This window comes from Anopheles maculipalpis, chromosome 3RL, assembly GCF_943734695.1.
Source record: "Anopheles maculipalpis chromosome 3RL, idAnoMacuDA_375_x, whole genome shotgun sequence".
NCBI lineage: Eukaryota > Metazoa > Arthropoda > Insecta > Diptera > Culicidae > Anopheles > Anopheles maculipalpis.
This window is the reverse complement of record NC_064872.1, coordinates 14,753,086-14,777,870: the sequence shown is the minus strand read 5'-3', so window position 1 is coordinate 14,777,870 and position 24,785 is coordinate 14,753,086. Positions and strand designations below refer to the sequence as shown.

Genomic DNA, 24,785 nt, shown 5'->3' with positions numbered 1-24,785 from the left:
AGTGCTGAGGTGCCAATACAGCGTGTCGGTCGGGTCGGTTTGGTCGGTTTGCCAGTACATGATACTAGTGCGTACTATTCAAGTGCATTTCCACTCTGTGCGCGTTTGTGTGTGTGTGTGTGCGTGGATGTGGTGCGTATTTAGTGTCGTGTTGTACTTCCCTGTTTGGTTCTCATCCGTCCCATCTCGGCGTAACGTCGATGAGGCGTTGCGTGTGCTACTATTGTTTACGCGCCACAAAACTTGATCGGCAAAAGCCCGAACGATCGCGTCAAAGCATCCCCTGTTTGCGGATGCGTTGCCGGAAGCAGTTCCCAAACGATTAATTTAAATGTTGCTCGAAGTTTTTTTCGACAGGTGAAAATTAGAACAGAACTGTGACAGTTTGAACCTATTAGAAAATGTGTTAATATCCGGTCGGAAAGGGAAAAAGGGAAAAATAGCACAAGAAAAGAAAAACTAAACCTTTGTTTCAAGAGCTTTTTGTTTGTTCTTAAAATCAAGTTTTAAAATAAAAAAAACTCTCTGTAATAATGGGGTCCGATAGAAATAATCCCACAACGGAAGGAAAACAGACGCCCGACGTTACAAATGGTTCGGTGAAAGACTTGGAGCAGATGAAAACGTACGCCGGGGAAGGAAAGCCTCGTAAGTGCATTAATTTAAATGTTTTTTTTTTACAATTTTCAGAATCGCTAATCAGCAGCTCAAAATCGCTCCGATATTAAAGAAAATCTAATTAAAACTGAAGTAATGTTTACCAAAGCCATAAAATCAGCTTGTTCGTTTAGCGTCGTGCATTTAGCTACGATTCTACCCCGCTAACAGCCGATAAGTTCCAAATGAAATGGTTGCTAGTGGAATGTGCTTTTTTTTAAACTACGGTTACGATCGCCATCGAATGAACAGATGGTGAGAGCTTGAAGGAATTATGCGGCATTTTCACCACAAACAGACCATTGTTGTTTGATTCATCACGATGCTACACGATGCTACAAGCTGTTTACATTGTAATAGACTGTTAACGTATTGATAGGTGGTGAAGTTGGCTAAGTGGATAAACAGTGAGGTATTTATGCTTTAATTCCAATCGAGCAATATTAGTTTGCTATATCAGGATTAAAACTTTTCTTGGTTAATTTGTATTTAAATGAAAAACCTGCAGAAATAGCACATCTGTAATTATTTTAAGTCAGTAAAAACATTTTTTGGAGCCTAATTTGGAGTTACTTGGTTAAAAAATTATGAATAAAAATATTTTTATTCATTCATTCAATACAGCCAAAAGCAGAAATATGAAAGAAGACCTTTATAGCTCAATAAGCGGTAGTTGTTCAGTGCTAATTTCATCAGATTTAAATCAGAGATGTATTTCTAATAGTTTGTCATACGATCATGTTCGATCTTATATGGCGTTCTATGTGCTATCTGAGTTAACTAGAGTCATTATAACCAATGTTGCGTATGTTCGAGCGTCATCAAATAGGGTTTTGTTGATCAGTGCGTTATCGTACAATTTGTCGAAAAACGGCCTTATTTGTAAATAAATCTCGGCGATAGATGAAAGCAACAATAACTGCGTGATAGAGGAGCGTCATCAACCTATCACAACGTAAAGAAAACATACGAAAATAGGGTAGAAAAGTTAAATATAAACAAATCATACATTAAAGACCCTGTTTTGTAAGCATTAAAGCTCTGTTGATCAAAAATCTGTGTACCAAAAATCTGTGTACGGTGTGTCAGCTCACACACTTCAAATTCGAGAGTGCACCATCAGACCGTCAAATTGTTTGTCCCATGTTTCCGCTTGCTTGTAATGCGGATCATCGGCGGCGGAGGATATAATCTCCGGAACAATGGCACAGATGGATCGCGATCTGCTTACCAAATAAATATAACTCATCCCAGTTTTGCAAACACCGACGACAGACCAATAAAAACAGATTAAACACTCTTCATGCTCGTCGCATATAATGTACAGGTGTTCGGGATTCGACCTTCCCCGGACGGTACAAACGGTCGGTTGCAGACATGCCTGCAAGGGTCTTTAACCTGCCCTACACCGCCCTCGTCTGCCTCGTCTCGCCGGGATCAAAGAGAGCTATTTCTAGGCTGATGGATGTGGGTTTTATCGTTCAGCTGCAACTCTTCCGCAATATATGGCCATTTTTTGTTTGCTTCTTATTCCAACGTTCGCTCATCAACCTGCTTCCATGTTTCACCCAGAGCAAAAATCGGTTCCATTCGTTCTGGCATCCGTAAACAGTCCCGCGCTCCCCGCGGGAGCACGACCAATCTAAAATGTCTACAATGCAGCGTATCGAATCCTTTCCAAAAACCTTGACCGTCCTTGGAGAGTAGAATTCAGTGTCGACGCACTTCAGCGGCGCTACCAATCCGGCAAGTTTCGAACCAAAACAAAGCACACTGGTGGCGGTGAAAAAAAAATTCCACACGAGTGGAATGAGTAGCAGACGGAGTCAATCAAAACAAACCGCGAATGAAACCGCACACACCAAAAAGAAAAAAAAAAAGAGTCAACGCGGTAACCACATAATGGCGCCAACTCCTTCCAACCGAAGAATCAGGATCGTGCCGAAACTTTCGCTATGTGCCGTTGTCGAAAAGGTGAAGGTAATTCTCAGTTCAAACAAGAATGTTGAACCGAGGTAGCAAACAGCAAACGGAGTAGTTAAATATTTGTGGCACTTAATGCGAAATTCCTAGAGGGATCCCCTCCCGCACTCGACGCAGCTTTTGGTGCCGACTTTGCAAAAAAAAAAGGATCGCCAATTTGTGCAAGATCACGGGACCACTAGAGTGCGCGGTGTTTGTAAACAAAACGAGTTCCTTTGGATGGAGGAATTCTATCGGCTTGTTTTCGGTCTCCTTTTCCTGCTCACGCCGCTCGAAGGCTACCTTGGGGCATGAGAATTGGCCGTAAACCGTGCGCCACCTGTCACATGCACGCCAACCTGTCTGCAGTGCGAGCTAGCCCCTCGTGTCACGGTGATGGTAGCGCTACTTTGTACCGGTAGTTTCTCGCAACGACCCTAACCCTGTCCTCCGCGGGGTGTCTGCTTTTGATGCTCGATCGTGTCCCCACCAACGATCGTGATGATCTCCCAACCAGAAAGGAAGTTCTCGTGAAGTGTGCTGTCGCGAGATCTAATATCCGGACAGCTGGCGACGGGAGAGTCAGACAACGCAAAAACGCGATCTGTCGCGATCTTCTCGCAGTGGTAAACATGAATCCGCGCACCGTGCCTAAACACATCAATCAGCTCGGTGAGTTAGTGTGGGCTCCGATTTGATGGGAAGTTCCGTTTGACATTCACCCGGTGCTCATTTTACTGCGGCTTTAATTCCGCTGAAGTCCGGTTGCGATGCATGCCACGTCGCCTGATTTATGGTCTTCCATACCTGAAAGCCCGTAGTTATTTTTGTGTAAAGTTCAGTTTTGTTGTCAAAGACAGCTATACCCCCTGTTGATGTGCTGGTACACGTGTGTTGGGAGACGTACGTGTTTCGGTGACATTCGCTTCAGAACCGGTGCTGGAATTCCAACGTCTACGATAAGATGACTTTATTGCAATAGCTTATGATCAGACGATTTCTTGACGGGCGGGCGATTAGTGGAGTTTGAAGGATTGATTGTGTGAATATAGCTGTGTCGTGTGCTGTAAGTTAATATGGGCAGTTATTTTCTCATTTGCATGTATTCTATTGACCGTGCATTTATACGGCGACAAATTTCTCTTCAGTCTGCACTCTATTTAATAACCTTCAACTTACTAGCGCTGTACAGACGGGTTACTTAACCCTATCTCGGGACAGTTCGTCAAGTGTCCTTAATCCACTTACATTCGCATAAACAACTGCATCATAGCGCGCCCTACGGTCTGATAACCCGGTCAATTCAAGAGTCAGTTCCATAATAGTGAAAATGGCGTCTAAATGCTTCTCTTGTACCGTCCACTATCAATCAGGTCGATGCTGTTGTAAAGATAAACTCTCACGGTCGTGTTTAAGATGCCCCGATTAACAAATCATGCACCAATCAATTAGCTCATTAGAACACAAACCACTAAGCCTGCCGGATAACCATCAGTGCCCTCGAGTGCGTTCTTCACTCGGGTTGTTATCGCGCTCGCGCTTTCGTTGCGATTGTTATCAGACTGCGTGGGTATTAAGACTACCAACCGCAAACAAACCAATGGTGCAGTAGAAGGATCCATGATCTTTACCGACAGTTTGTGACGTGACACAGCGTTGAATGGTGTCAGCAATATTTGGGAGTACCAGACACTGCCACGTATCGCACTATATCTGTCTTGTTCAAGAATTTCAAATGGCCCCTTAGGTAACGCACAGTTGTGCTAACACGTACCACACAGCACTGTCCCGGGACCCAGGCCTGCAAGGCGGTCACGTTCCACAGGGTGCAATGGTAGTTAGTGAACTGTTTATACTTCCGGTGCTCAAGTACGATCACTGTCGGAATAGCTGCGAACCAAATCGTGCGTCATGGCGTTACATTGATGAGTATGATTTGAAGTCTGTTTTTTCTGTTCTGTTGGGTGGGGTAGAAGACTCGGATTCGAATGACAATAGTAATGGCTTTTAACCTCGGGAAGTTGAGGTGTTGTTTGTGGTACAGCTACGTCAGCCATGCATGAGCTCAACGTATTGCTTACTAATTCAGATGAAAGTCAGTCAAATTCTTGCATTTTTAAATTCGAAATTTAAAAAATGTCTTGATCAAGGCTAGATAAATTTGAATCGACTTATATCAAACTATCTTAGTTGGTTAGCAGACATACAATACAAAAAGTTTCTAATCAAAAGAAGTACTTTCTTCTTCATCTTGGCTTAACGGTTTTCGAAAGTCTCGCCAGTCATCTAACGGCTTGCGAGACTTGCTGATAGCACGTAGTTGGATAGTCACTCCTCACTATGGGGTAACGATTCGAATGGGACTTAAACTCCGGTCGTACCGCCGTTGTCGCCTTGATGTACTTTACGAATAAAATTTATGCGTTCAATACATTCTACAGATCACAAAGAAAGCAAAAACTGTTAGAATTTCTGAGAGTAGAAACTAGAGAACAGAACTTTAATAGCGCAAAGGAAACAAAAGGGAACCAAATAGGCACATATGACGATCCCTTAAACTGACCCTGTTGCAACGAGATTCTATAAAGTCATTGGATGCGATTAAACGCTAATCTCTTGCCGCTGAATTCCTAACACCCTTGTTATTAGCATACCGTGTGGTCACCCCATGTTTATTGTTTCTGGACGCGCACTAGCAAGCATCGCCTGCCCGATTATCGCCCATCAGGACATTCAAGGGCAAACGTTACACTGCTAGTGCTAGGGGTGATCAAACACCAAACGGTGGTCACGTTTCGTAACCAAACGATTCCCCCACTTGATCGATCACACGCGGTCAAGTGCGATCAATCGGTGCTGCCGATATTGATATTCCCGCCAAAGTGTCCAAGAGAAATTGTTTCAAATTTTACACTGTTTGGCTTGGGCATACTACCACATACTCTTATCGATCAAAGTTCCTATCGTTACTAGCAGCACAACAGAGCTACCGACTGTTTACCGAATGGGATTTGTTTGCAGTTTGATTTCTTCGTTTGATTCTAAACACTTCGCCCGGTTACAACTCTGATAACGCGTGGTAACTTATTGGTAGTGTCGTGTGTGTGTGTGTGTGTGTGTGTTTTTTATCGATATCACCCGACCCCAGTCCCGGGGGGAGGAAAAAGCGTCACGGTGATGCAATGATAGCCCACTTGGAAGTAGCATTCGCGTTTGATTAGTTGATCGGAAATATAGACCCGTCCGACACATTCGGGCAACACAAGAGCTCTCAGCATGGCGCGGAATCGAAAAGACGAAGGTAATTTTAAACACAATTCTAGTACGAAATATACGTTACAGTGTAATTTCCTGTTGTGGAGGAGGAAAATAATTTTTAACCTACTGTTTTTAATGTGTTGAGTGCAAAAACAGAATAACAACAACGATCTACTGGTGAACGTCCCATTCGTAGAGCACACATCGTACCACCCGTTCGGAACAAAATACCGGATACCGGAAATATTCGAGGTGGGAGAGAGTGAAAAAATAACGTATTGTATCGTTGGTGCTTGCAGAAGCTGACTGCAGCAAGTGTTAAATACTCGATTTGCAGCTGCTTGTGCTAGGTTGCCTATCATATCGGTTCTAGTCTCGGCAGGCTTATGCTCCGAAAGAAAAATCACTCGCAAAAACCAACATGATCGCTTGTTTCAGTGTTGTTAGACGTGGTAAAGATTAAAAGTAGCTCGTAAACCACGGAACACTGTTGCCTCCAGCACAGCCACCTGCTGTTTTGATAAGCGAAGGATCTATGGCTTTAATAGCACTAAATATAGAAATCTTTCCATGGCAAAAATTTGTATCTGTCTGTGTGTGTCGTGATATACAATGCGTGCCGGAATGTCCAATAGAGGTTGGCATTGAAAAAAATGTGCCACAGAAAATTTTTGTTCAAATTTGCACCGTTGCGCACACCACGCCCGAAGGAAGTCCTTCGTATCGTTCGCTTTTATCACCGGTGAATTATGCATATTTTAGGTGATTAACATTTATTAGAGACACGACACCATCGGAACCGGTCTCGGCACATGGCGTGGAAAACGGAAGGGGGTCGATATGTTCGGGAAGCTGTAGCAAACTGCCAGATTTTAAAACCTCGGATAAAGCAACCGCTTCAAAGTTCATGGAGGGCTGACCAACCAAATCGTTTGTGCAGCGGGCCACAATCTAGGGGCTTGATGCAATTTGTCGTGCAGTGATAAGGTGCGAGCGCGCGCAGTTGCGCGCCACATGTGCTTCTAAACAGCTGAGAGCACGTGTTTTGGGTGTACCGCCGACATGTTAGATGAGTATCGCGGCCATTCTCTTTATTACATCCACCCGCTTCATGCTATAGCGTTGTGTTTGTAAATAATTGGATCAAAATCTGTAGCCAACACTCTCTAAACAACCTTTCACGGGTTGCATTGTGTTTGTGTTATAGTCATTAACGTAATGTGAAATGATTAATAAGTTAAAAATTTAATTCAATTATGGGAATTTTTACTAGCAGCTAATTTGATTAGAAAGAAAGGGTTGCAAGTAATATATTTTTTTATAAAATACCCCATCAATCTAGTACTTTATAATAGCAGAAGTTGGGGGCAAGTGATTTTCCATCTTTTTCTAAAAATTTCGATTACTTAATCTAGACGGCCGTCCTACCCGATATGGATGGAACTCTTACAACAATACACAACAAAATCGTCACATTTCGAACTATTTTTAAAGCTTTTATAATTCGGAAGTTTTTGTATTTATTTTTCTTTAGTCGCTTTTTTGAACATAATTAAGTGAGTTCCATTATGTCCCAATTTCCGCTACCCTAACATTAATAAATAAACATTAGTTTTTATTGCATTGCTGCATCGTTGCATTGAAATGCATCGCGAAGCTCCGATAAATGCATTTTTGTCTGCACACCTTGCCAATCCCTGGATTTGCACAACCAAGCGAGAGAGAGAGAAGAGAACGTCCATTTCTCACACACTGTCAGTGCCAAACAGAGAACGCATGCTATTGTTTACGTGTATTCGTACTGCATGAGAAGAAAAGAGACAGAACCAGTCGCTCGGTGCAACAAGCCCCGAAAGCAACAGGTAACACCACAAAGCAAGAAAAAAATCTCTGATCAATTTCTCGCGTGAGAGAATCACAGAGAGCAATTGTTTGTATCGGTGTGCGTTCTCGCCATCAGTCAGTCATGCGTGTATATACGCGCTCCAAACAGCTGCTGTGTAAAATAAACAAGCAACCATCGCGGTACAGACCAGATCAGATAGGCACACAATTTTTACAATATCAGGGCCCTGTTTTGCGAAACGACTCATCAGTAACAGCAAGCAACGGCACAGATTGCACTTTTACTCTCGCGCACTCGGTTTCGGTTCCCGTAGTTAAATAGATAAAACTGGATAGAAAATGCAGCAACAACCGAATACGTGAAAGTGATTGTTTTCGTGGCAAATTGGGGTATCTTTTGCGCTGTGGAGAGCGACACAAGCCACATATTTATGTAGTGATTCAAGTTACCCTCTATTCTGGCCTTTGTTTTGTGCTCTCGCCTTTGTTTCTGTCGCGTTCCACCCGTCGTCGGAAGGAACTTTATCATCGTTCGCGCTCTGCACAAACCGCCTCTACACCATATGGCTTCTGGCCGATATAGTTCATGTGCGCTGTGACCCAACCTACCGTCCGCGTCCGTTCACTCACACCCGGCAACTCAAGGAAACGGAAATTGCAGCAGAAAAAAAAACAGCGAAAGCTATGCTGCATGAAGGAGCTAACGTTACAGCGTAACGCTTCGTAACGCAAACATATTCAAACGCAGCTGATGCATTCGGTTGGTCAGTAAGTCCGAGTTTGAAAAGGGCTCTAGCTGCACCAACATGCCTTTCTGTTGCGGTTGTTGCGGAGACAGTACGACGAGATACGAGTACCGGCCAATCGGATTACCACAGCCACGTAATGATCATTCCGCTCGTGATTATAAGCTTTAAGATCACCCTTTTTCACTTAAATTCCCTATAAACTGAGCGGTAATTAATTCCATTTTGACGTTTTTTTTTCTATCCGACAGCAAGCGGTTTCGGTGCACGCCATGTCCAGACACTGTTGCTCTTCTTTGGCCTTACCATGGCGTACGCGCTGCGCGTTAATCTGTCCGTCGCGATCGTTGCGATGATCGATCGGCGCGCCGCCAACGAAAACTTCGAAGAGTTTGATTGGGACGAAAAGACGAAATCGGTCATCCTGAGCAGCTTCTTCTGGGGTTACGTGGTAACGCAGATACCTGCGGGCCAGTTGGCGCAACGATTCGGACCAAAAGTTTTGCTACTGCTGTCGATCGGTATCTGTTCGGTGCTTGCCGTTTTGACACCATTTTGTGCCCATATCGGTGATGCAAAGGTAAGGAGTATTTTAATTAGATTTTTACAAAGCAAAGGACTAAACATTGCGTTCGTGTCTCCACTCGTTACAGGCAGTTATAGGCCTTCGGATAGTGCAGGGTTTAAGTCAGGGATTTATTTTTCCCTCCACGCACACGATGCTGTCCCGGTGGGCACCGGCATCCGAGCGTGGTCGGCTGGGGACACTTAGCTACGCCGGTGCACAGTTCGGTACGGTGATAATGCTTGCCGTTAGTGGGGTGCTCGCTTCGTCCAGTATGGGATGGCCAAGTATATTCTATATTTCCGGTGCGGTTGGAATGCTTTGGTCGGTAGCGTGGTTTTTCTACGGTAGTAACTCACCGGCCGAATATCGTGGTATTGCTCCGGAAGAGCGTGAGTTTATCGAGAGTTCGTTCGGACCGCAAGATCACAGCCGTCGCATCGTTACACCCTGGGTAGCGATCCTAACGTCGGCACCGATGATTGCACTCACGATCGCGCACAGCAGCCACAACTGGGGCTTCTGGACGCTGCTAACCGAGATGCCAACGTACATGAAGGAGGTGCTAGAGAAGGACATCAAGAAGAACGCCCTGCTATCCTCGCTGCCGTATCTCGTGATGTGGATACTAAGCTTTATTTTTAGCCCACTGTCCGATTTCCTTATCAATCGCCAGTACCTGTCACGTGTCACTAGTCGCAAGCTGTTCAACACGATCGGTCTGTGGGTGCCGATGGTTGCGCTGCTAGGGCTAGCGTTTGTGCCAAAGGGTGGATCAGATCTCGCGATCGTACTGCTTACGCTAGCGGTCGGTATCAATTCGGCCACCTATCTAGGCTTCCAGGTAAACCACATCGATCTCGCACCGAACCATGCCGGTACGATGATGGGCATCACGAACTGTGCCGCCAACATTATGTCCATCATTGCACCGCTCATCGTGGGACAGGTGATAACGGACGCGGTAAGTAATCGGGGGAAGGGGGGGGGGGGAGGTGAGGTCTATTAAAAAAATCTGTATGGTTAATGACCGCCTACCTGGCGGTCGTTTTGAACTTTAATTCCTTAATATATTTTGATAGGGAAGTTGTGCACACTTTAAATTTATAAAATGCATAAACCAATGTATTTTTCTCTTTTTTGATCATTTAAATTGATCTTAATTTTTTTTTTTCGATTGATATCCCTTACATCTACGAACCGCCTATCCGGTAGGTGGTCGTAGAACATCGTGTGGTTTTTGTGTCGTAGACACAAAAGTCGTAGTCGTTTTGTCGAAGTCGTTTTGAGTCGTAGACACTACGATTAAGGCAAATTTGTATCGAAAAAAGCCTCAATAGTGGGTATTAAGGAGATTTCTTCAATAGGGAAGCGTATCGCACAGGTTCATCGCTCATAACGCTCAATTTCCATCTTCCAGACTGACCCGATCCAGTGGCGCCGAGTGTTTTACATTGCCGCCGGTGTATACTTCTTCGGCAATCTTACCTTCATCATCTTTGGCAAGGCTGACATTCAGCCCTGGAATGAACCAGTATCGCCAATTCCTCGTACCGTCTCCAACGCTAATGGTATGTAATGGACACGGTTATCTTAAAGGCGCATGAATGATTGTTTTACTAATTCCAGAAGCTCAACCTGCGCAACGGAGTGCAAACAACACGGCAAGCAACAACGAGAATCATAGCGATTAAAGCAAGCGTGAGGGCTGTTTTCTAGTCCAGCCAATACTACTACTACTACTACATCACTAGGGTGAAAAACAGAAGAAACCGCCCAAAATCGAAATAACAGCCCAATCAAAAGACAGAAACTATATTACAGGAACTAATGGGGGAGTGAGATAGAACGAGCCGGGGAGTTGGAGGATTTTCTTGTTATAGTCATATCATTTAGTATTATAAGCAAATTTACGACAAAGAATTTACAATTAGAAACTCTCGGGCCCGGAAGCTCGTGAGCGAGAGATCTTTCCGAACAACTGCACGCAAAACGTGGTAAAAAAAAGGCGAGACACACAAGCGAGAAATGTTGATGTTTTGTCTGTTTAGCGGAAGTTGTATGCGTCGTAGAAAGATTGCCTATATTTATAAATCGTTATGTAAAATAAAAGGAAATACTAAGCCACAATCAAACGCGTACGGAAGGAGGAATAGTGAGATCAGCGAGCGTGTTGTGATTGCGGCTCCACGGTGACTTCCTCATAGCAACTTTTTGTTCACCTTACGGCCCACCTTCAGTATCACGTATATCAGATACATACTACCGATCCAACTGACAATGATGGTGGCCGGTAACACGAAACTGTACGATGCACTGTTTCCAACCGGAATCAGGACACTTATCACCGTCGGAAGGTTCTAAATTGAGGACCGAAAAAATATTATAGTTTTAACAGGCACCTACCATGTCCTCGCCAAAACTTACATTGAATTCCATTTCATCCCACTCGCACAGCTCCGCCAGATGCAGCTTATCGTAGTCTTCAATTTCCGCACTATCCGAACAAGGCAGATTCGCTTTCCCCACCGTTCGCAGCGGATATTTGGTTGCCTGTACATTGCTGCACCTCACATACAGTGTGGGACTTTCCACTTGAATCCGCTCGAACCTGCAAACAAACTTCCATTACAAACATTGCGCTAGATAACAAAACAAACACACATACTTGCGCCCGGACGGATCGTGATAACGGAAATGGATCGGTAGTGTAATGTTGATTTCTCGCCGCACTGATTCGTACAAGTACACGGTGAATGGGTCCGCTTTGCTGGCCGGTTTTTCCACATCGACGTACAAAGGCACGTAGCTATTGATTTTGTGAAACCGCTTCATATCGACCAGCTGATCCGTGTTGACGTAGATCGCGGCCGGCAGTTGCTGTACGAGTAATAGCTCGCATGACATCCGGCCAATGCCACCAAACCGAAGGCCGTAATGAATATCACTGCGAAAGAGGACAATTTTGAACCTTTTTTTATTTACAACCGTGACCGAACTTACCGATGAAATCCACTGTTGTGTATGGCAACGTTCAGGAAAGCGCTCAAGGCTTCCGTGGACGGGAGGAACACAATTAATGCTGCACTAACGGTATGGAGCACGCTGAAAGTTGAAACCATTTTCTGCTAGCACTTATCGGAATGCACCGGACAACAAAACTAAACGTGATAGGCACTTTCAAACGAAAGGAATTAAATGATCCATCCGCGTGAAAAGAAAAGCCCGGCGGTACACCCGTGCCGCTCCGAGGTATTTGTTTACGATTGGTGAGCCTTTGACAGCCGGTACTAGACAGGTGTTAGCCGATATACGCAAATTTTCTGTACGCTAATGTTTTAAAAACTGGCAGTTCATGCTTTTTATTACGAAAAAAAATCATGAATCTTTTACAAATTGGGCGTATCATATTAATGCGAAATATTAATTATATTAGTAGTAGTAATAATCACTCCGTCCCGATCAATAGCGTATATCGGGGAGCTACTGTACATTCTGTCAAACGGCTGTTATTGTGTTGTTTTGTTTACATTTTAAAAACGCAATTTCTTGTTATGCTTGCGTGATGATCGAACGAGTTTGCCTTATTCGTAACATTTGGACGAATGTTTTGTTTTAAATATATAAAACACTATATTTTAAGATTTCGAACGAACTTTACTTTATTCCAAACAGTATCAGGGAGAGTGGTAGTAGTACTAGTAGTACAAGCAGAACGAATGATGAACGCAATAACTTAAATGGATAATTCAAAAAAATAAGGACCCTGTCTAATGCACTGCAATTCCAACATTGTCTTTCACTATTCGATGCACCCAAATGTATGCGCGGCTCTATGCGCCAAATGCTAAATGCATAGGAAATATACGCGAACCCATTTTAAAACTGATCTTCGCCGCGAGCATACTCATCGCGCAGCTTGGAAAGTTTCGCCAGCAGATCGTTCACCGTTACCTCGCCATGCACCTTGTTGTCTCGGGTGCGCACGTTTACCGTTTCCGAGCTTCGTTCCTTCTCACCGACCACTGCAAAAAGCAAGCAAGCAAAGAATACACTCATTATAATATTATAACCCGATAATAGAATGAACAACCCCAATTTGTCTTACCCAAGATGAAGTTAAACTGTGCCAGCTGTGCGTTGCGGATTTTCTTGTTCATCGTATCGCCCGCATCTAGATCAGCCTCCACCATGAATCCTGCCTCGTGCAACCGTTGGCGAACCGTATCCGCATAATCATCGTACGCCGGTCCGACCGGTACCACCATTACCTGCCTCGGGGACAACCAGAACGGCCACTTGCCAGCATAATTTTCCGTCAAAATTGCAATCATACGTTCTACCGAACCGAGCACCGCCCGATGAATGATGACCGGACGCTTCTTTTCCCCATTATCGTCGATGTAGTTCAAATTGAACCGGATCGGCAGTTGGAAATCGAGCTGAATCGTAGCACACTGATGATTGCGCTTAAGTGCATCCATAATCGTAATATCAATCTTCGGACCGTAGAACGCACCATCGCCAGGATTCTCTTTCCATGGCTCACCGAACTTATCGAGCGAATCGGCCAACGCTTTTTCCGCCTCATTCCAAACCTCAATCTCACCGAGATATTTTTCGGGCCGGGTAGACAGTACCAGATTGAACGTGAATCCAAAAATCGTGTACACGTGTCGCAAAAAGTCCAAACAGCCAGTAATTTCCTCACGAATTTGATCTGGCATACAGAAGATATGGGCATCATCTTGCTGGAACCGACGGACACGTGTCAATCCGGTCAGCGCACCGGACAGCTCGTTACGATGCAGCACACCGAAATCGGCCATCCGCAGCGGCAACTCACGCCACGACCGATTACGATGGTCAAACATCAAACAATGTCCCGGGCAGTTCATCGGCTTCAGGGCGAACGTTTCCTTCTCGCTCTCGAACGAAAACATATTCTCCGCGTAATGCTGCCAGTGGCCGGACGTTTGCCACAGCTTCGCATTGTAGATGTTCGGCGATATGACCTCCTGGAAGCCACGCTTGCGATACTCGCTACGAATGAATCCCATCAACGTGTTGTAGATATGGGCACCTTTAGGCTGGAAAAAGCACGAACCGGGCGAGAGTTCATGGAAAAAGAACAGCTCCTGCTCCTTACCCAACTTCCGATGGTCACGCTTGGCCGCTTCTTCCTGTATCTTTTCCCATTCCTTGAGCTGCTTCGGGTCCGGAAACGAAATACCGTACACGCGCTGCAGTGTTTCCGCATCCGCCTTACCCTCCCAATAGGTGGCCGAATTTTTCACCACCTTCAGTGCCTTCACCTTGCCCGTATTGCGTACGTGTGGTCCACGACACAAATCAATTAGCGGTCCGCACCGATAAACCGTAGTGGTATCCGTCGTAACCTTCTCGTTTAAAATGCGCACCTTAAACTGATTGTACTCGAACATCCGCAAAAGGTCGGCTTTCTTCATCACAAGCCGCTCGAACGGTTGCTTCTCCTTTACGATACGCTTTACCTCCTGCTCCAGTGCACCGTAATCCTGGTTGGAAATTCCACTACCTTCCAGGAACATATCGTAGTAGAAACCGTTATCAATCGGTGGTCCATAGCACAGATGTCCACCGTACCGCTTTTCCATCGCTTCTCCAAGGATGTGAGCCGAGCTGTGCCAGAAAACGGCTTGTGCGTCGGGATCATCAAACTTCAATAGCTGCAACTTGCAGTCTCCCTCCAGCGGACGGTCCAAATCCCACAGTTCGTTGTTTACGCGCGCAATCACGGTATTGTCGGCCAGTCCTTGGCTGATACCGCGTGCCACGTCGTATGGCGTCGTTTGCCAACTCAAACCCTCGACCTGCTTGCCGTCCGGTAGCGTTACCTTAATGGGAGTTTTCTCTTTCTTCTCAAGCTCTTCCTTGTACTGTGCCATCAGCTCGTCGTAGATCTTAATCCGGTGATCAATAAATTCCGGCCCATCCTTGCTGGCTTCGGCACCGGATGCCTGGCCGGGCTGAGCAGGGGCGGCAGCAGCAGCTACGGATGACAGAAAAGAGGGTTGATATTGCATCAGAAAATAGTTTCACACGCTATGCAATTCAGGACGATGCGTCATACCTTTATCCGCTGCAGCATTCTTCTGTTTCTCCTTCTTCGCTTTGCTTGCCTACAAATTTAAGCAAAAAGACATCATGTTATCGCCTTGTAACTGTGCCGTACAGGAATAGGCTTATTTTAAAGTAAATAACTATAAATAAAATCGATTCTATTGTACTGTTTCGAGGTAGAGTGTGACGTTAGTCATCCGCATATGTTCAAAACAAGCCACTAGATGATGAGTTCTCTGGAACCCACACCCACGATTCCGATCCAGTTCCGTTAGGTTGGTGCAACCACTCTTTCTGGAACCATTGGTACCGTCCGGAACCATCGGAACCGTTCGGAGCCATCGGAACCGTTCGGAGCCATCGGAAAAGCCCGTAACCGCCAGAATCGTCCGGAAGCGTTATCGACTAGTATGAGTAATAAGTAAGCGCTGTTCCGCAGGTATCCTACGGTCCCGCGTCCCATCCTATTCCTCATCTTTACAAGCCACCCTTATTGCCCCCCCACATGCTCTATATATGCTAGGTTATGTCACTGTCGTGTGTATATTGCAGAAGGAAACTAACTCTCAATGTTCGATTGCACAAAACATAAATGAAAAGAACCAAAAAGAAAGCATATTCATGTTTCTCAGTCAACCAACGAACCAGTGTTGCAAAAGCTCGATTCTGACGAGGCTGACTCCCAATAGTAGGCTGCGCTAATCGATGCAGTTGCCGTAACATCAACCATTCCCGGCTGCCACTTCCACGGGATGAAATCGTCCATCGTGCACAACGGCGCACCAACACACCCACTGTCTGTTGCATTCTATCCAAACTTTCCAACCGTTTTTCTTAACTCATTTAACTCAATATGTTTTCCGTTTCCGATACACTTTTTCTACGCTGCCACCATACACCACCGGGACAACAAAGTGCCAAAACACACGTTGGCAGACACTGATGGCACTGAACACGCACACACGAGTGCCAAATGCTAGTAGTAAAGTAAAGGGATGTTTTGTTTCTTTTATAACTCATGCCTTTTGCTTGTTCAAATCCATTTTTTCCATCTCGGCGACAGGAGCGTTTTCCGGCATTTTTTCAACAGAATTGAAAGCACTTTTCTTGCTGAACTGAATGCAATCGATGGTACAACAAAAAAACACTTTTTAACTTTGCTGTCGTGGGTAGAGCGTTTATTTGACAGCGGACGGAGCTGTCAAATAGCGAACCATCGATCTCAAGCTACATCGACACACTCGTACACAATGTTTACTGGAGCTGGAGAGAATTCGATGAACAACCGTGGTTCATCGATCAGATTTTGCGTGATTTTTCATTCCCTCTTACAAAATGCATTTTTTTTTTTTGAGAAATCACAATCAAACGAGAAATCAGCTTCAATTTGCTTTTGCTTCCACTAATGATGCACGGCCACACATTATTTTCATGGTCCTTCTCCAGGTTCCAGTCTCAACTGTTTTCTTCTATATGAATTGCATCATTTCAGGCGCATATGCTGTCCTTCCCGTTGCACAAATGCAGCATCAAAATCTAAACTCTATTTATGCTTTTGCAGTTATGTGTATGTCGAGACACGTTCCACCACATGAGGGACACCCGCGTAAAGCTATTTATACGTGGAAAATGATGGCCGGACACCGGTAGCCATTGTAAGGTCCGCATGTAACAACGCACACTGAGTTCCTCAAAAATAAAGCTTACCTTGTTGTTTTTACCCATTATAATTACGTTTTTCTACTGCCGATAGTCGTAGAAGTGTGTTGTTTCTGGTTTTCTAAACCGTAACAATGATCTGGATATTGTTTACTTGGAGCAACTAGCTAGATCAATCACCAGCTAAACAGAAGAACTGGGACCATTCCCTTTCGGTGTAGATGCAGGTGTGCGAATGGTTTTGACATGACCTTTAGTGCGCAGAATCCAAATACGCCAAACCGAGCAATTGTGGCGAGACTGGTCCATTTTGCAAGTAAACAAGAACCGTTTATTCAAAATCAAACTAAATTCGTGCCGAAAAACGTTTCAAATTTTCTGCGTCACCATCCGCAAAGCAAAGGAATTGTGTAGCCCCAACGTTCCGTATGACACCTTTCAAGGCGATATTGAAGAGTAGACAGGAAAGTCCGTTTTCTTGCCTCAGAGCCCTGTGCGATTCGAATGATTCTGACAACATGATACTCTCATTTTGCACTGGCCACCTCGTCCATAGTGGCCTTCACCAGCCGGATCAAATATCCCAGGCAAGTGGCGCTGCATTATGTTCCATAGCTCATTGTTTCGTAGGATGCCTTTAAGCATATTTTAATGCCGGATAACATACAGCATCTTTATTCCTCGAGCATGATAACGTACCCCCATTCGTTTGTTTTTGTTACTGACCTACCCCACATGGGTGGATAGTCTTCCCAAAACAAATAAGGTTCATTCCTTGCCTTCCGGTAACCAACATCTTTGTTCGCAATCGACCGGTTGTCAAACTTTCCCAACACCACCAACGACGCATGCTCCAGCAAACATTCGCGGATGTTGCTTGCCTTTTTGTTGGAAAGTTTTCACGCTTTTTTTCCCATTCTCGTTCCATCAATCGGAAAATCAATATCACCGCAGTATCAGTCGTACTGTTCTGCTCCATACGACCGAGACAGTGTCTTTGGCGCCTTCGTTCGTAGCAGTGAGAAAACAAGGATTCTAGGCAATTTCCGTACTTCAAAAATTGATCCTCGCAGATCCTTGATTGATCCTCCATTGCTAGGCAGTCAGAGAATCTGTCGGTACGGTCAAACTGTCTGGCAGTGGTATCATATTTTCTATCCGCAGTGAGAACAGTGTCGACTTCACCCTCTGAAGGAGGAAAGTTCCGGAAAGTGATAGTAACCCCCAGCAGTGGTAGTAGCAGCAGGAGCAGCAGTGTCGGTAGAGGAAGTCTGTGTATTCGAAAGTGGCGCTGGACAACGGTATCAAAACGCAGTCCCGAGTGCATCCGAGTCCTGGTAGTGCTCGCACTTTGGTGTGGGCACTGCCCTTGACCGCATCATGCAACATGGTCACCGAGGAGAGTGATCATCCACACCATCCGGAGGAGGAGAAAACGCCAACGCAGGAGAAGGATAGCAACCTGCTAGCGCGTACCGACAGTAGCGAGATACTGATCCAGAGCAGCATGGATGACATATTCGATGTTATCAAATCGGGGTAAGCAAGCGAGCCTCCCCTTAACGTCCATCCAACACTAGATAACCTCCTCTATCATTCCTTACTTTTAGCGAACTGTCGGAGGTGGAGAATTTGGTAGAAAAGGTGGGCCAAGAAGCGCTCAGTGCTCGCGACAAGCATGGATACACCCCGGCCCATTGGGCCGCACTCGATGGTAATGTGGAGATGATGCGCTATCTCGTCGAACGCAATGCACCGGTCGATTTGCCCTGTCTGGGCACTCAAGGCCCACGTCCGATCCATTGGGCATGCCGTAAAGGACATGCAGCGGTTGTGCAGGTACTGCTACAGGCAGGTGTGGCAGTGAATGCTGCCGATTTTAAAGGTCTCACACCGCTAATGACGGCATGCATGTACGGCCGTACGGCTACGGCCGCTTACCTACTGGGGATGGGTGCACAAAACCATCTGACCGACATAAACGGTGATACGGCACTGCACTGGGCCGCGTACAAGGGACATGCCGATCTGATCCGACTACTGATGTACTCTGGAGTGGATCTTCAAAAGACGGACAATTTTGGTTCGACACCGCTCCATCTTGCCTGTCTGTCTGGGAACTTGCAGTGTGTGAAGATACTGTGCGAGAAGCGTAATCTGGAGCTGGAACCGCGTGATAAAAATGGTAAGACGCCTGTGATGCTTGCCCAGAGTCATCGGAACAGTGAGGTGGTGAAGTTGCTGCACAACGAGATGAAGAAAAAGTCGCGCTGGATGCCGCCGATTTCGGAGATCTGGGGTATGTTGTTCGGTGGTGCTGGTGCTTCGAAGGGTCCATTGATACTGTTCCTCGTGTCGGTGTTGCTCTGGGGATATCCGATGTACATGATACGGGTAAGGAAGTGTGTCTAGAGGATCCTTGAAATATTTCTCGTCTATTGCCTGTCTGTTCCATTTTCACAGTGCATTCCTATCACGTGGAACATCTTGAGACGATCGCACTATTGCTTCATTTATTGGAATGCGGTCATGTGGATCAGCTGGATAATAGCGAACCGTCGGGATCCGGGCTACATCCCGCTGAACTCCGACACCTACTATCGAGCTATCAAGCAGATCCCGTACTTTGATAAATGGAAGAAGCGAAACGTTATTCTCTCACGCCTATGTCACAGCTGCCGATGTTTGAGGCCACTACGTGCGAAGCATTGCCGCATATGCAATCGTTGCGTGTCGTACTTTGATCATCACTGTCCGTTCATTTACAACTGTGTCGGTTTGCGCAATCGGATGTGGTTTCTGCTCTTTGTACTGAGCATCGCCATTAACTGTTCCTTTACGATCTACTTTGCCTGTTACTGTGTCATGATCGAGGGCTTCAGCTTGCTTTATGTGCTGGGACTTTTGGAAGCTTTTGTATTTTGTGGACTCGGTTGGATTCTTACCTGTACCTCGGTAAGCTTAAAGCATGCTATTGGATCCACGATACGAGCTCCAAAAAAATATTTTACTTACTCTTTCAGATTCTCCACGCCTGCATGAACCTTACCACGAACGAAATGTTTAACTACAAACGTTACCCATACCTGCGGGACAAGCGGGGCCGCTATCAGAACCCATTTTCCCGCGGACCGGTACTGAATCTGTTCGAATTCTTCGTCTGTCTGCCGGACCGTCAGGATGAGCAGGACTACATACTGGACGAGAACCTTTGAAAATTGCCCAACAACTCCGGCGAACGCCGGAAACGCATCACCAGCAGTGGGAGCAACAGTAGCAACAGCAGCTAGCTCGAACCACGCCACTAGAGCAATCGTTCCGAGGTTCGTTGAAACTGCGCGCGAAACTACTTTGAAGCATCTATTTTCTTTTCGATCTACGCCGCCATTTGCATAGCACACGTGTCGTCGTTGCGCTTCAAGAGCTTAACGGAAAACACACGCTATTGGCAAAGCAGAACACGAATTGAAGATTAATTCTAAACTCAAAAGGGTTAAAGGTTTTACATTTTTAAAACGACATTTTCTGAATTCTGCTTTATGTTATCGAGCAAGCAAAACCGTTAAGCCGTAGCTATACTGTTTTAATTGGAAATTTACGTGATTTTAACTTCAATGTTAACAACGGAAATAGGTAAAACCGTTACGCTTATCCATTGTGGTGGTGTGTGATAAGCGGTCGTGTGTAGGGTAACAAGTTGGACCTTCTGTTTAACTAACGTACATTCCATACCAGCTCCCGGTAACGCACAAATCGATGTCTCGAAGTCTCTTACAAATAGAAACTAATTTTGTCCCAACCCCGGGAAATTTATAACATAGCTTTACAGGCGAAAATCTGCAGCATGACAATGGCTGCTTCAGCAAACACTGTTCCATTCTAGAGTGAAATAAATGCTTGTACACGAAATGATAAAGAATCAACTAGTTCGGGAAAGTTTTCTGTTTTTGTAGGTGTAACGGAAGAAATGCAAAATTTGAATTTTGCTGTGCAGCGCTCAGTTTGACAGCACTGCAAAAAATGTCAACAAACCGACTGACAGTCCGGCAGAGGACGGATGAAAAACATAAACAATCGCATGTGTTGCTGATTTAGCGGCCTGCGCTGGGGAACGTGTATTGATTTATTGCAATATTGTGAATTTTGCATAGACCGTAGCTATTACAATGTCTAAATCGCTAGTGAAAAAAGCATTTGCATTAGCGGAGCAAGAGCTTGCATCTTCATCGAAACACAAAGCAGATGGTAAGACCTTCCGATTATGCCCTTGCTGTTATCAAGCAGCACATTTGATTCCTTTGCAGAAAAAGCGACGAAACGAAAAGCAAGCGCCTTCGAACTGATACCACGACACCAGCAACTTGTGAAATTGGTTGGCAAGAAGGGAAATAAGGTAGAGAAAGATTTGGTTCGCCGCCGGGAGAAGCTTACCGTCACGGACGTCCGGAAACAGATTGCAAATCGGCGTGACCCTACAGACGATAATATTAAAAAACTGCTTATGCTAACCACCTCCAACCTGGATGATGTATCACGTGAAACGGTAAGAATGTTAATTGGTGATTATTGTGTGAAAGTAATGTACATTGCTTGCTTTTATTGGATAGATCCTGAAACGTGCCCGCACTGGTCATTACGTATCGCGAGTACGTGTGCCAAAAACGAACCGAAACAAATACGGGTCCACGATGTCAGAAGAAGATGAGCAAGGTGCTGCAAATCACAGTGTATTTACGGATGAAGATTTCGCTAACTTTGCAAAGGAGCTTGAAACTAGCGCACTATTGCAGAAATAAAGCAAATACGGGTGGTTGTTAAAGTATCTTAAATCAGGTCCGGTACTTCGTCTTCGTTTAATCGGGGCGGTTTTGCACTGTTGGAAGTATTGCAAATGTTCCGAATATCGACAGTTCCCGTTAAACCAGTGCTGTTATGAGATCCCGCCGGCTGTTTTACGGTTGAAGGTTTGACAACAATTCGTTCAGGATTCAGCTTTGGCATCACGATTAACATGTGTCCGGTAGTTTCCGATCGCTGGCAGGTTGATCGATCCGTTTGGATGTCTTGTTTGAGTGCAAGTTGAAATATCTTACCTTTAACCGTCACGCGTACGTAATTGGGCTGAGCGTCCACCTTCACTAGCGATGTGTCGAGATACTTATACAGATGCAAGTCCAGCTCGAATCGATCCGGTTCATCACGAAACTCAAAGCTTAACTTCGATTCATTCAAACTGTACGGACGACCACAATCAGCAAACAGCCTACGCTTTCGTTTCTTCTCGTCCGGCTTATCGATATCGCTCGATGGGCGATCTTTGACTCGCCGAGAGAACATTGCCATCTGGATACGCGTTTCAGGGCAGTGTTCGCTTTTCTGTTGCCAAAATTCGTTAGCCTTCCGCTCATCGTCGTCCGGTAGATCGCGTACACGCGCCTCCTGTTCTTCGATTGACTGCTGCACACGAACTCGCTGCTCATCCCGTTCGATCTTGTGCAGCGCTTCGAGCTGTACGATCTGCTCGCGTAGCGTAGAAAACTCTTTGGCTGCACGCAAGCGCTCACTGCGCGTAATTTCCTTTCCATCGAGATGGTCTAGCTGGGGCAGAACCGTTATGACGTATTCCCGATAACCTGGGAAATCGGTGCATGGGTTTCCGGTAAGGAAGAGCTCGCGCAAGTTGTAGTTTCCGCACAAACTTTCAACACTCGTCAGCTCACCGACAAAGTTCAGTGTTAGATCTAGTTTGCGAAGTGCCTCGAGTCCTTCCAGATTTTCGATGCGTTCGATGTTGTTGATGGCCACGTTAAGATATTCAAGTTTTTTTAATCGATTCAAGTTCTCTAGCTTCGGGATAAGGTTGGACTGCAGCAGCAGTATCTTAAGATCCCGACACCAATGACCAATGTGCTCGATGCGCTCGATGTCTTCCTGATGCAGCGAGAGTTCCTCGAGCGTACCGATGATAAGCTCGTTGTGCTCCGATTTCTTACGAATCAGCTGTTCCGTTACTGATGGGATAGTAATTTAACACATTTATGGCGATTTTTTAACCTTCATAGATTGGCTTAATAATACTTACTTCGGACCATCGCTTTGGGACGTTTGAAATAAGCTTCGAACCCTACTTATTTAGACAAGCTGTTATGAGGTTCCCATAGCAACCGTAGGTTTTATGCAACAGACGTATGCTTTGTTTTGAGGAAGATTAAAGATTTTTTTTTAGATTAAAACGAGCATGCGCGCTGTTTGTTCGGAAAACGTAGGAAATTTTAAATTCAAACTAAACCGAAAACATATTTTTGTAATACAATTTCATCTATCCAGTGGCTTATCGCTTTCATGCATGGATTTACAATCAAGAAGCATCACCGGACGAGTGAGACTGAATTGTGCTAACTTTCATGCTTGCAAAGTTCCGAGCGCTGCCTAGAAGAAGATAATTTTTAATATTAAAAACTGGGTAATAAACCTCTTTCATCTGTAAGAGAAAGATCTGGTTTAGTAACATCCTACTAAGTAAAAAATACTCATGTTTAACACTAGAACTTTCGGACCAATCACTTTGACTCGTCCAATAAATTTCAAGTTGGTTAATTTTTTATAGTTAAACAATTCTGCATGACTTTTGTACATTCAATAGGATGTTCAGTTCTATAAACTTAAAAATTAAAAATCTTTGGATTGAAGGTTTCAATAACCCTTTGTACTATATCGTCTTTAATATCAGTGATTAGAATTGTGATTTAACTAACCGTATCACACATCAAGATTTTTTGAAACCTTATCGTTCAACGATACTTTCACTGTTGAAACCCGCAAGTAAAAGAAAAAATAATAAAATCGACAAATTCACGTGGTGGGAAAACCCCGTACAAAGCAGAGATAGCTTATCGCTTGTAGAATCGATCTTATGAAAGAAGGGCTTTTTTTATACGTCGTTCCCCAATGTCATCAAAATCAGTGTTTAAAGTACAGACCAGAGAGATAAAGTTATTTAATTTTTTCATTTAATTCTTCTTAATTTTCTCCTTAAGCTATACGGGGTTCCATTTCACTTTACAAGGCAGTTAAGAAGGCACACGTGAGTTTTTGTTTGTTTAGTTTTCAAGTTCAGGCGACAGTCTATAGAGTTTCAGCGGTGAGTACACGTGCGCACATCTAGGGAGAGAAACAATATTAACAACTCCACCATGAACACGCACAAAAAAAAACCAGCCTCAAGAAACGGACAAAAACTGAATTCACATCAAAACAATCCTAGTCTTGCAGTTCGTCCTTTTTCTTAAGATTGCACTTCGCTAATGTCTCACATACTATTTCTCGTTGACCGAAGGAATTTGTAGGATTAAATGAGATTTAATACCTGGACACATTAATAATTATTTTCATTTTTTTCCTGTTTGGTGTATAGCATCCAGGAAGATGCCTTCATTTGCTTATAACCGATGACCGAACTGCAGTCGTTAGCGTCGAATTAAGAGATAATGGTATAAAATATATAGTCCACACAATACAAGCCTCCTGATAGCCCATGCTCATACTTAAATGTATTGAAAAAAAAAAAACGCCAGTAAGCGCCTTATGACCTTATGGTACAGGAATCAAAAGCATAACGAACGAAGAATACCAAACGAACGGACGCATCCTTTTACATCTTTCACTAGCATTGCGCTCGGCGCAATTTGTTATATCACAATCGTTTCTTTTTGCCGTTTTGCTTGTGGTAAACTGCGTACCTTCTCTAATATAACCCCCGAAAACACGCATATCCCTCTTACTCTAAGCTTAACTAAAATAATCTAACTACATCTGACTGGCGGTTGTCTACCGAGTAATACACGTTCTTCCGTACAGCAAATTGAATTAGGTAGAAAACTGGGTTTGCAATGATCGAGAAATATTTGCAGACTGGATTTAAAAAAAAAAAGTGGTAATGTACAACATCGAATCGACAGCTAAAGTCTCCTCACATTTGGGAGAAAGAGGTG

General features: G+C 44.6%; 7 protein-coding genes across 11 annotated transcripts in view; 3 read left to right on the top strand and 4 right to left on the bottom strand.

The window, feature by feature from the left end:
• The window catches only part of LOC126565285 (uncharacterized), a 433,172-nt gene that overhangs the window by 127,662 nt on the left and 280,725 nt on the right, over window positions 1–24,785 (bottom strand). The gene's annotated exons all lie outside the window — the stretch shown is intronic.
• On the top strand, window positions 533–10,735 carry LOC126564528 (putative inorganic phosphate cotransporter). Of its 5 annotated transcripts, none has more exons than XM_050221601.1 (5): window positions 533–648; window positions 8,720–9,048; window positions 9,122–9,997; window positions 10,454–10,604; window positions 10,666–10,735. In XM_050221601.1, exons 1-5 carry the CDS (start codon window positions 534–536, stop codon window positions 10,725–10,727), a joined length of 1,533 nt encoding a protein of 510 aa, XP_050077558.1. In that variant the 5' UTR covers window position 533; the 3' UTR covers window positions 10,728–10,735. The 5 variants fall into 5 exon arrangements, with proteins under 5 accessions (XP_050077558.1, XP_050077557.1, XP_050077561.1 ...); XM_050221600.1 differs by having other exon boundaries at window positions 10,663–10,729; XM_050221604.1 differs by lacking the exon at window positions 533–648 and adding an exon at window positions 5,896–5,920 and having other exon boundaries at window positions 10,663–10,729.
• Window positions 11,235–12,174, bottom strand: LOC126565288 (phosphatidylinositol-glycan biosynthesis class X protein). Its single transcript, XM_050222452.1, has 4 exons — window positions 12,037–12,174; window positions 11,702–11,980; window positions 11,461–11,644; window positions 11,235–11,393 (listed from the first exon to the last, which is right to left on the bottom strand). The coding sequence occupies exons 1-4, from the start codon at window positions 12,153–12,155 to the stop codon at window positions 11,235–11,237; spliced, it is 741 nt and encodes a 246-aa protein (XP_050078409.1). The 5' UTR covers window positions 12,156–12,174.
• LOC126560426 (threonine--tRNA ligase 1, cytoplasmic) lies at window positions 12,913–16,860 on the bottom strand. The gene is made up of 4 exons (XM_050216385.1): window positions 16,843–16,860; window positions 15,146–15,194; window positions 13,142–15,064; window positions 12,913–13,058 (listed from the first exon to the last, which is right to left on the bottom strand). The coding sequence occupies exons 1-4, from the start codon at window positions 16,858–16,860 to the stop codon at window positions 12,913–12,915; spliced, it is 2,136 nt and encodes a 711-aa protein (XP_050072342.1).
• LOC126564479 (uncharacterized) lies at window positions 18,026–20,107 on the top strand. The gene is made up of 4 exons (XM_050221538.1): window positions 18,026–18,333; window positions 18,405–19,188; window positions 19,258–19,749; window positions 19,818–20,107. The coding sequence occupies exons 1-4, from the start codon at window positions 18,182–18,184 to the stop codon at window positions 20,007–20,009; spliced, it is 1,620 nt and encodes a 539-aa protein (XP_050077495.1). The 5' UTR covers window positions 18,026–18,181; the 3' UTR covers window positions 20,010–20,107.
• Window positions 20,961–21,590, top strand: LOC126565530 (uncharacterized). The gene is made up of 3 exons (XM_050222716.1): window positions 20,961–21,039; window positions 21,099–21,337; window positions 21,402–21,590. Exons 1-3 carry the CDS (start codon window positions 20,961–20,963, stop codon window positions 21,588–21,590), a joined length of 507 nt encoding a protein of 168 aa, XP_050078673.1.
• On the bottom strand, window positions 21,619–22,886 carry LOC126564827 (protein tilB). Its single transcript, XM_050221942.1, has 2 exons — window positions 22,877–22,886; window positions 21,619–22,805 (listed from the first exon to the last, which is right to left on the bottom strand). Exons 1-2 carry the CDS (start codon window positions 22,884–22,886, stop codon window positions 21,619–21,621), a joined length of 1,197 nt encoding a protein of 398 aa, XP_050077899.1.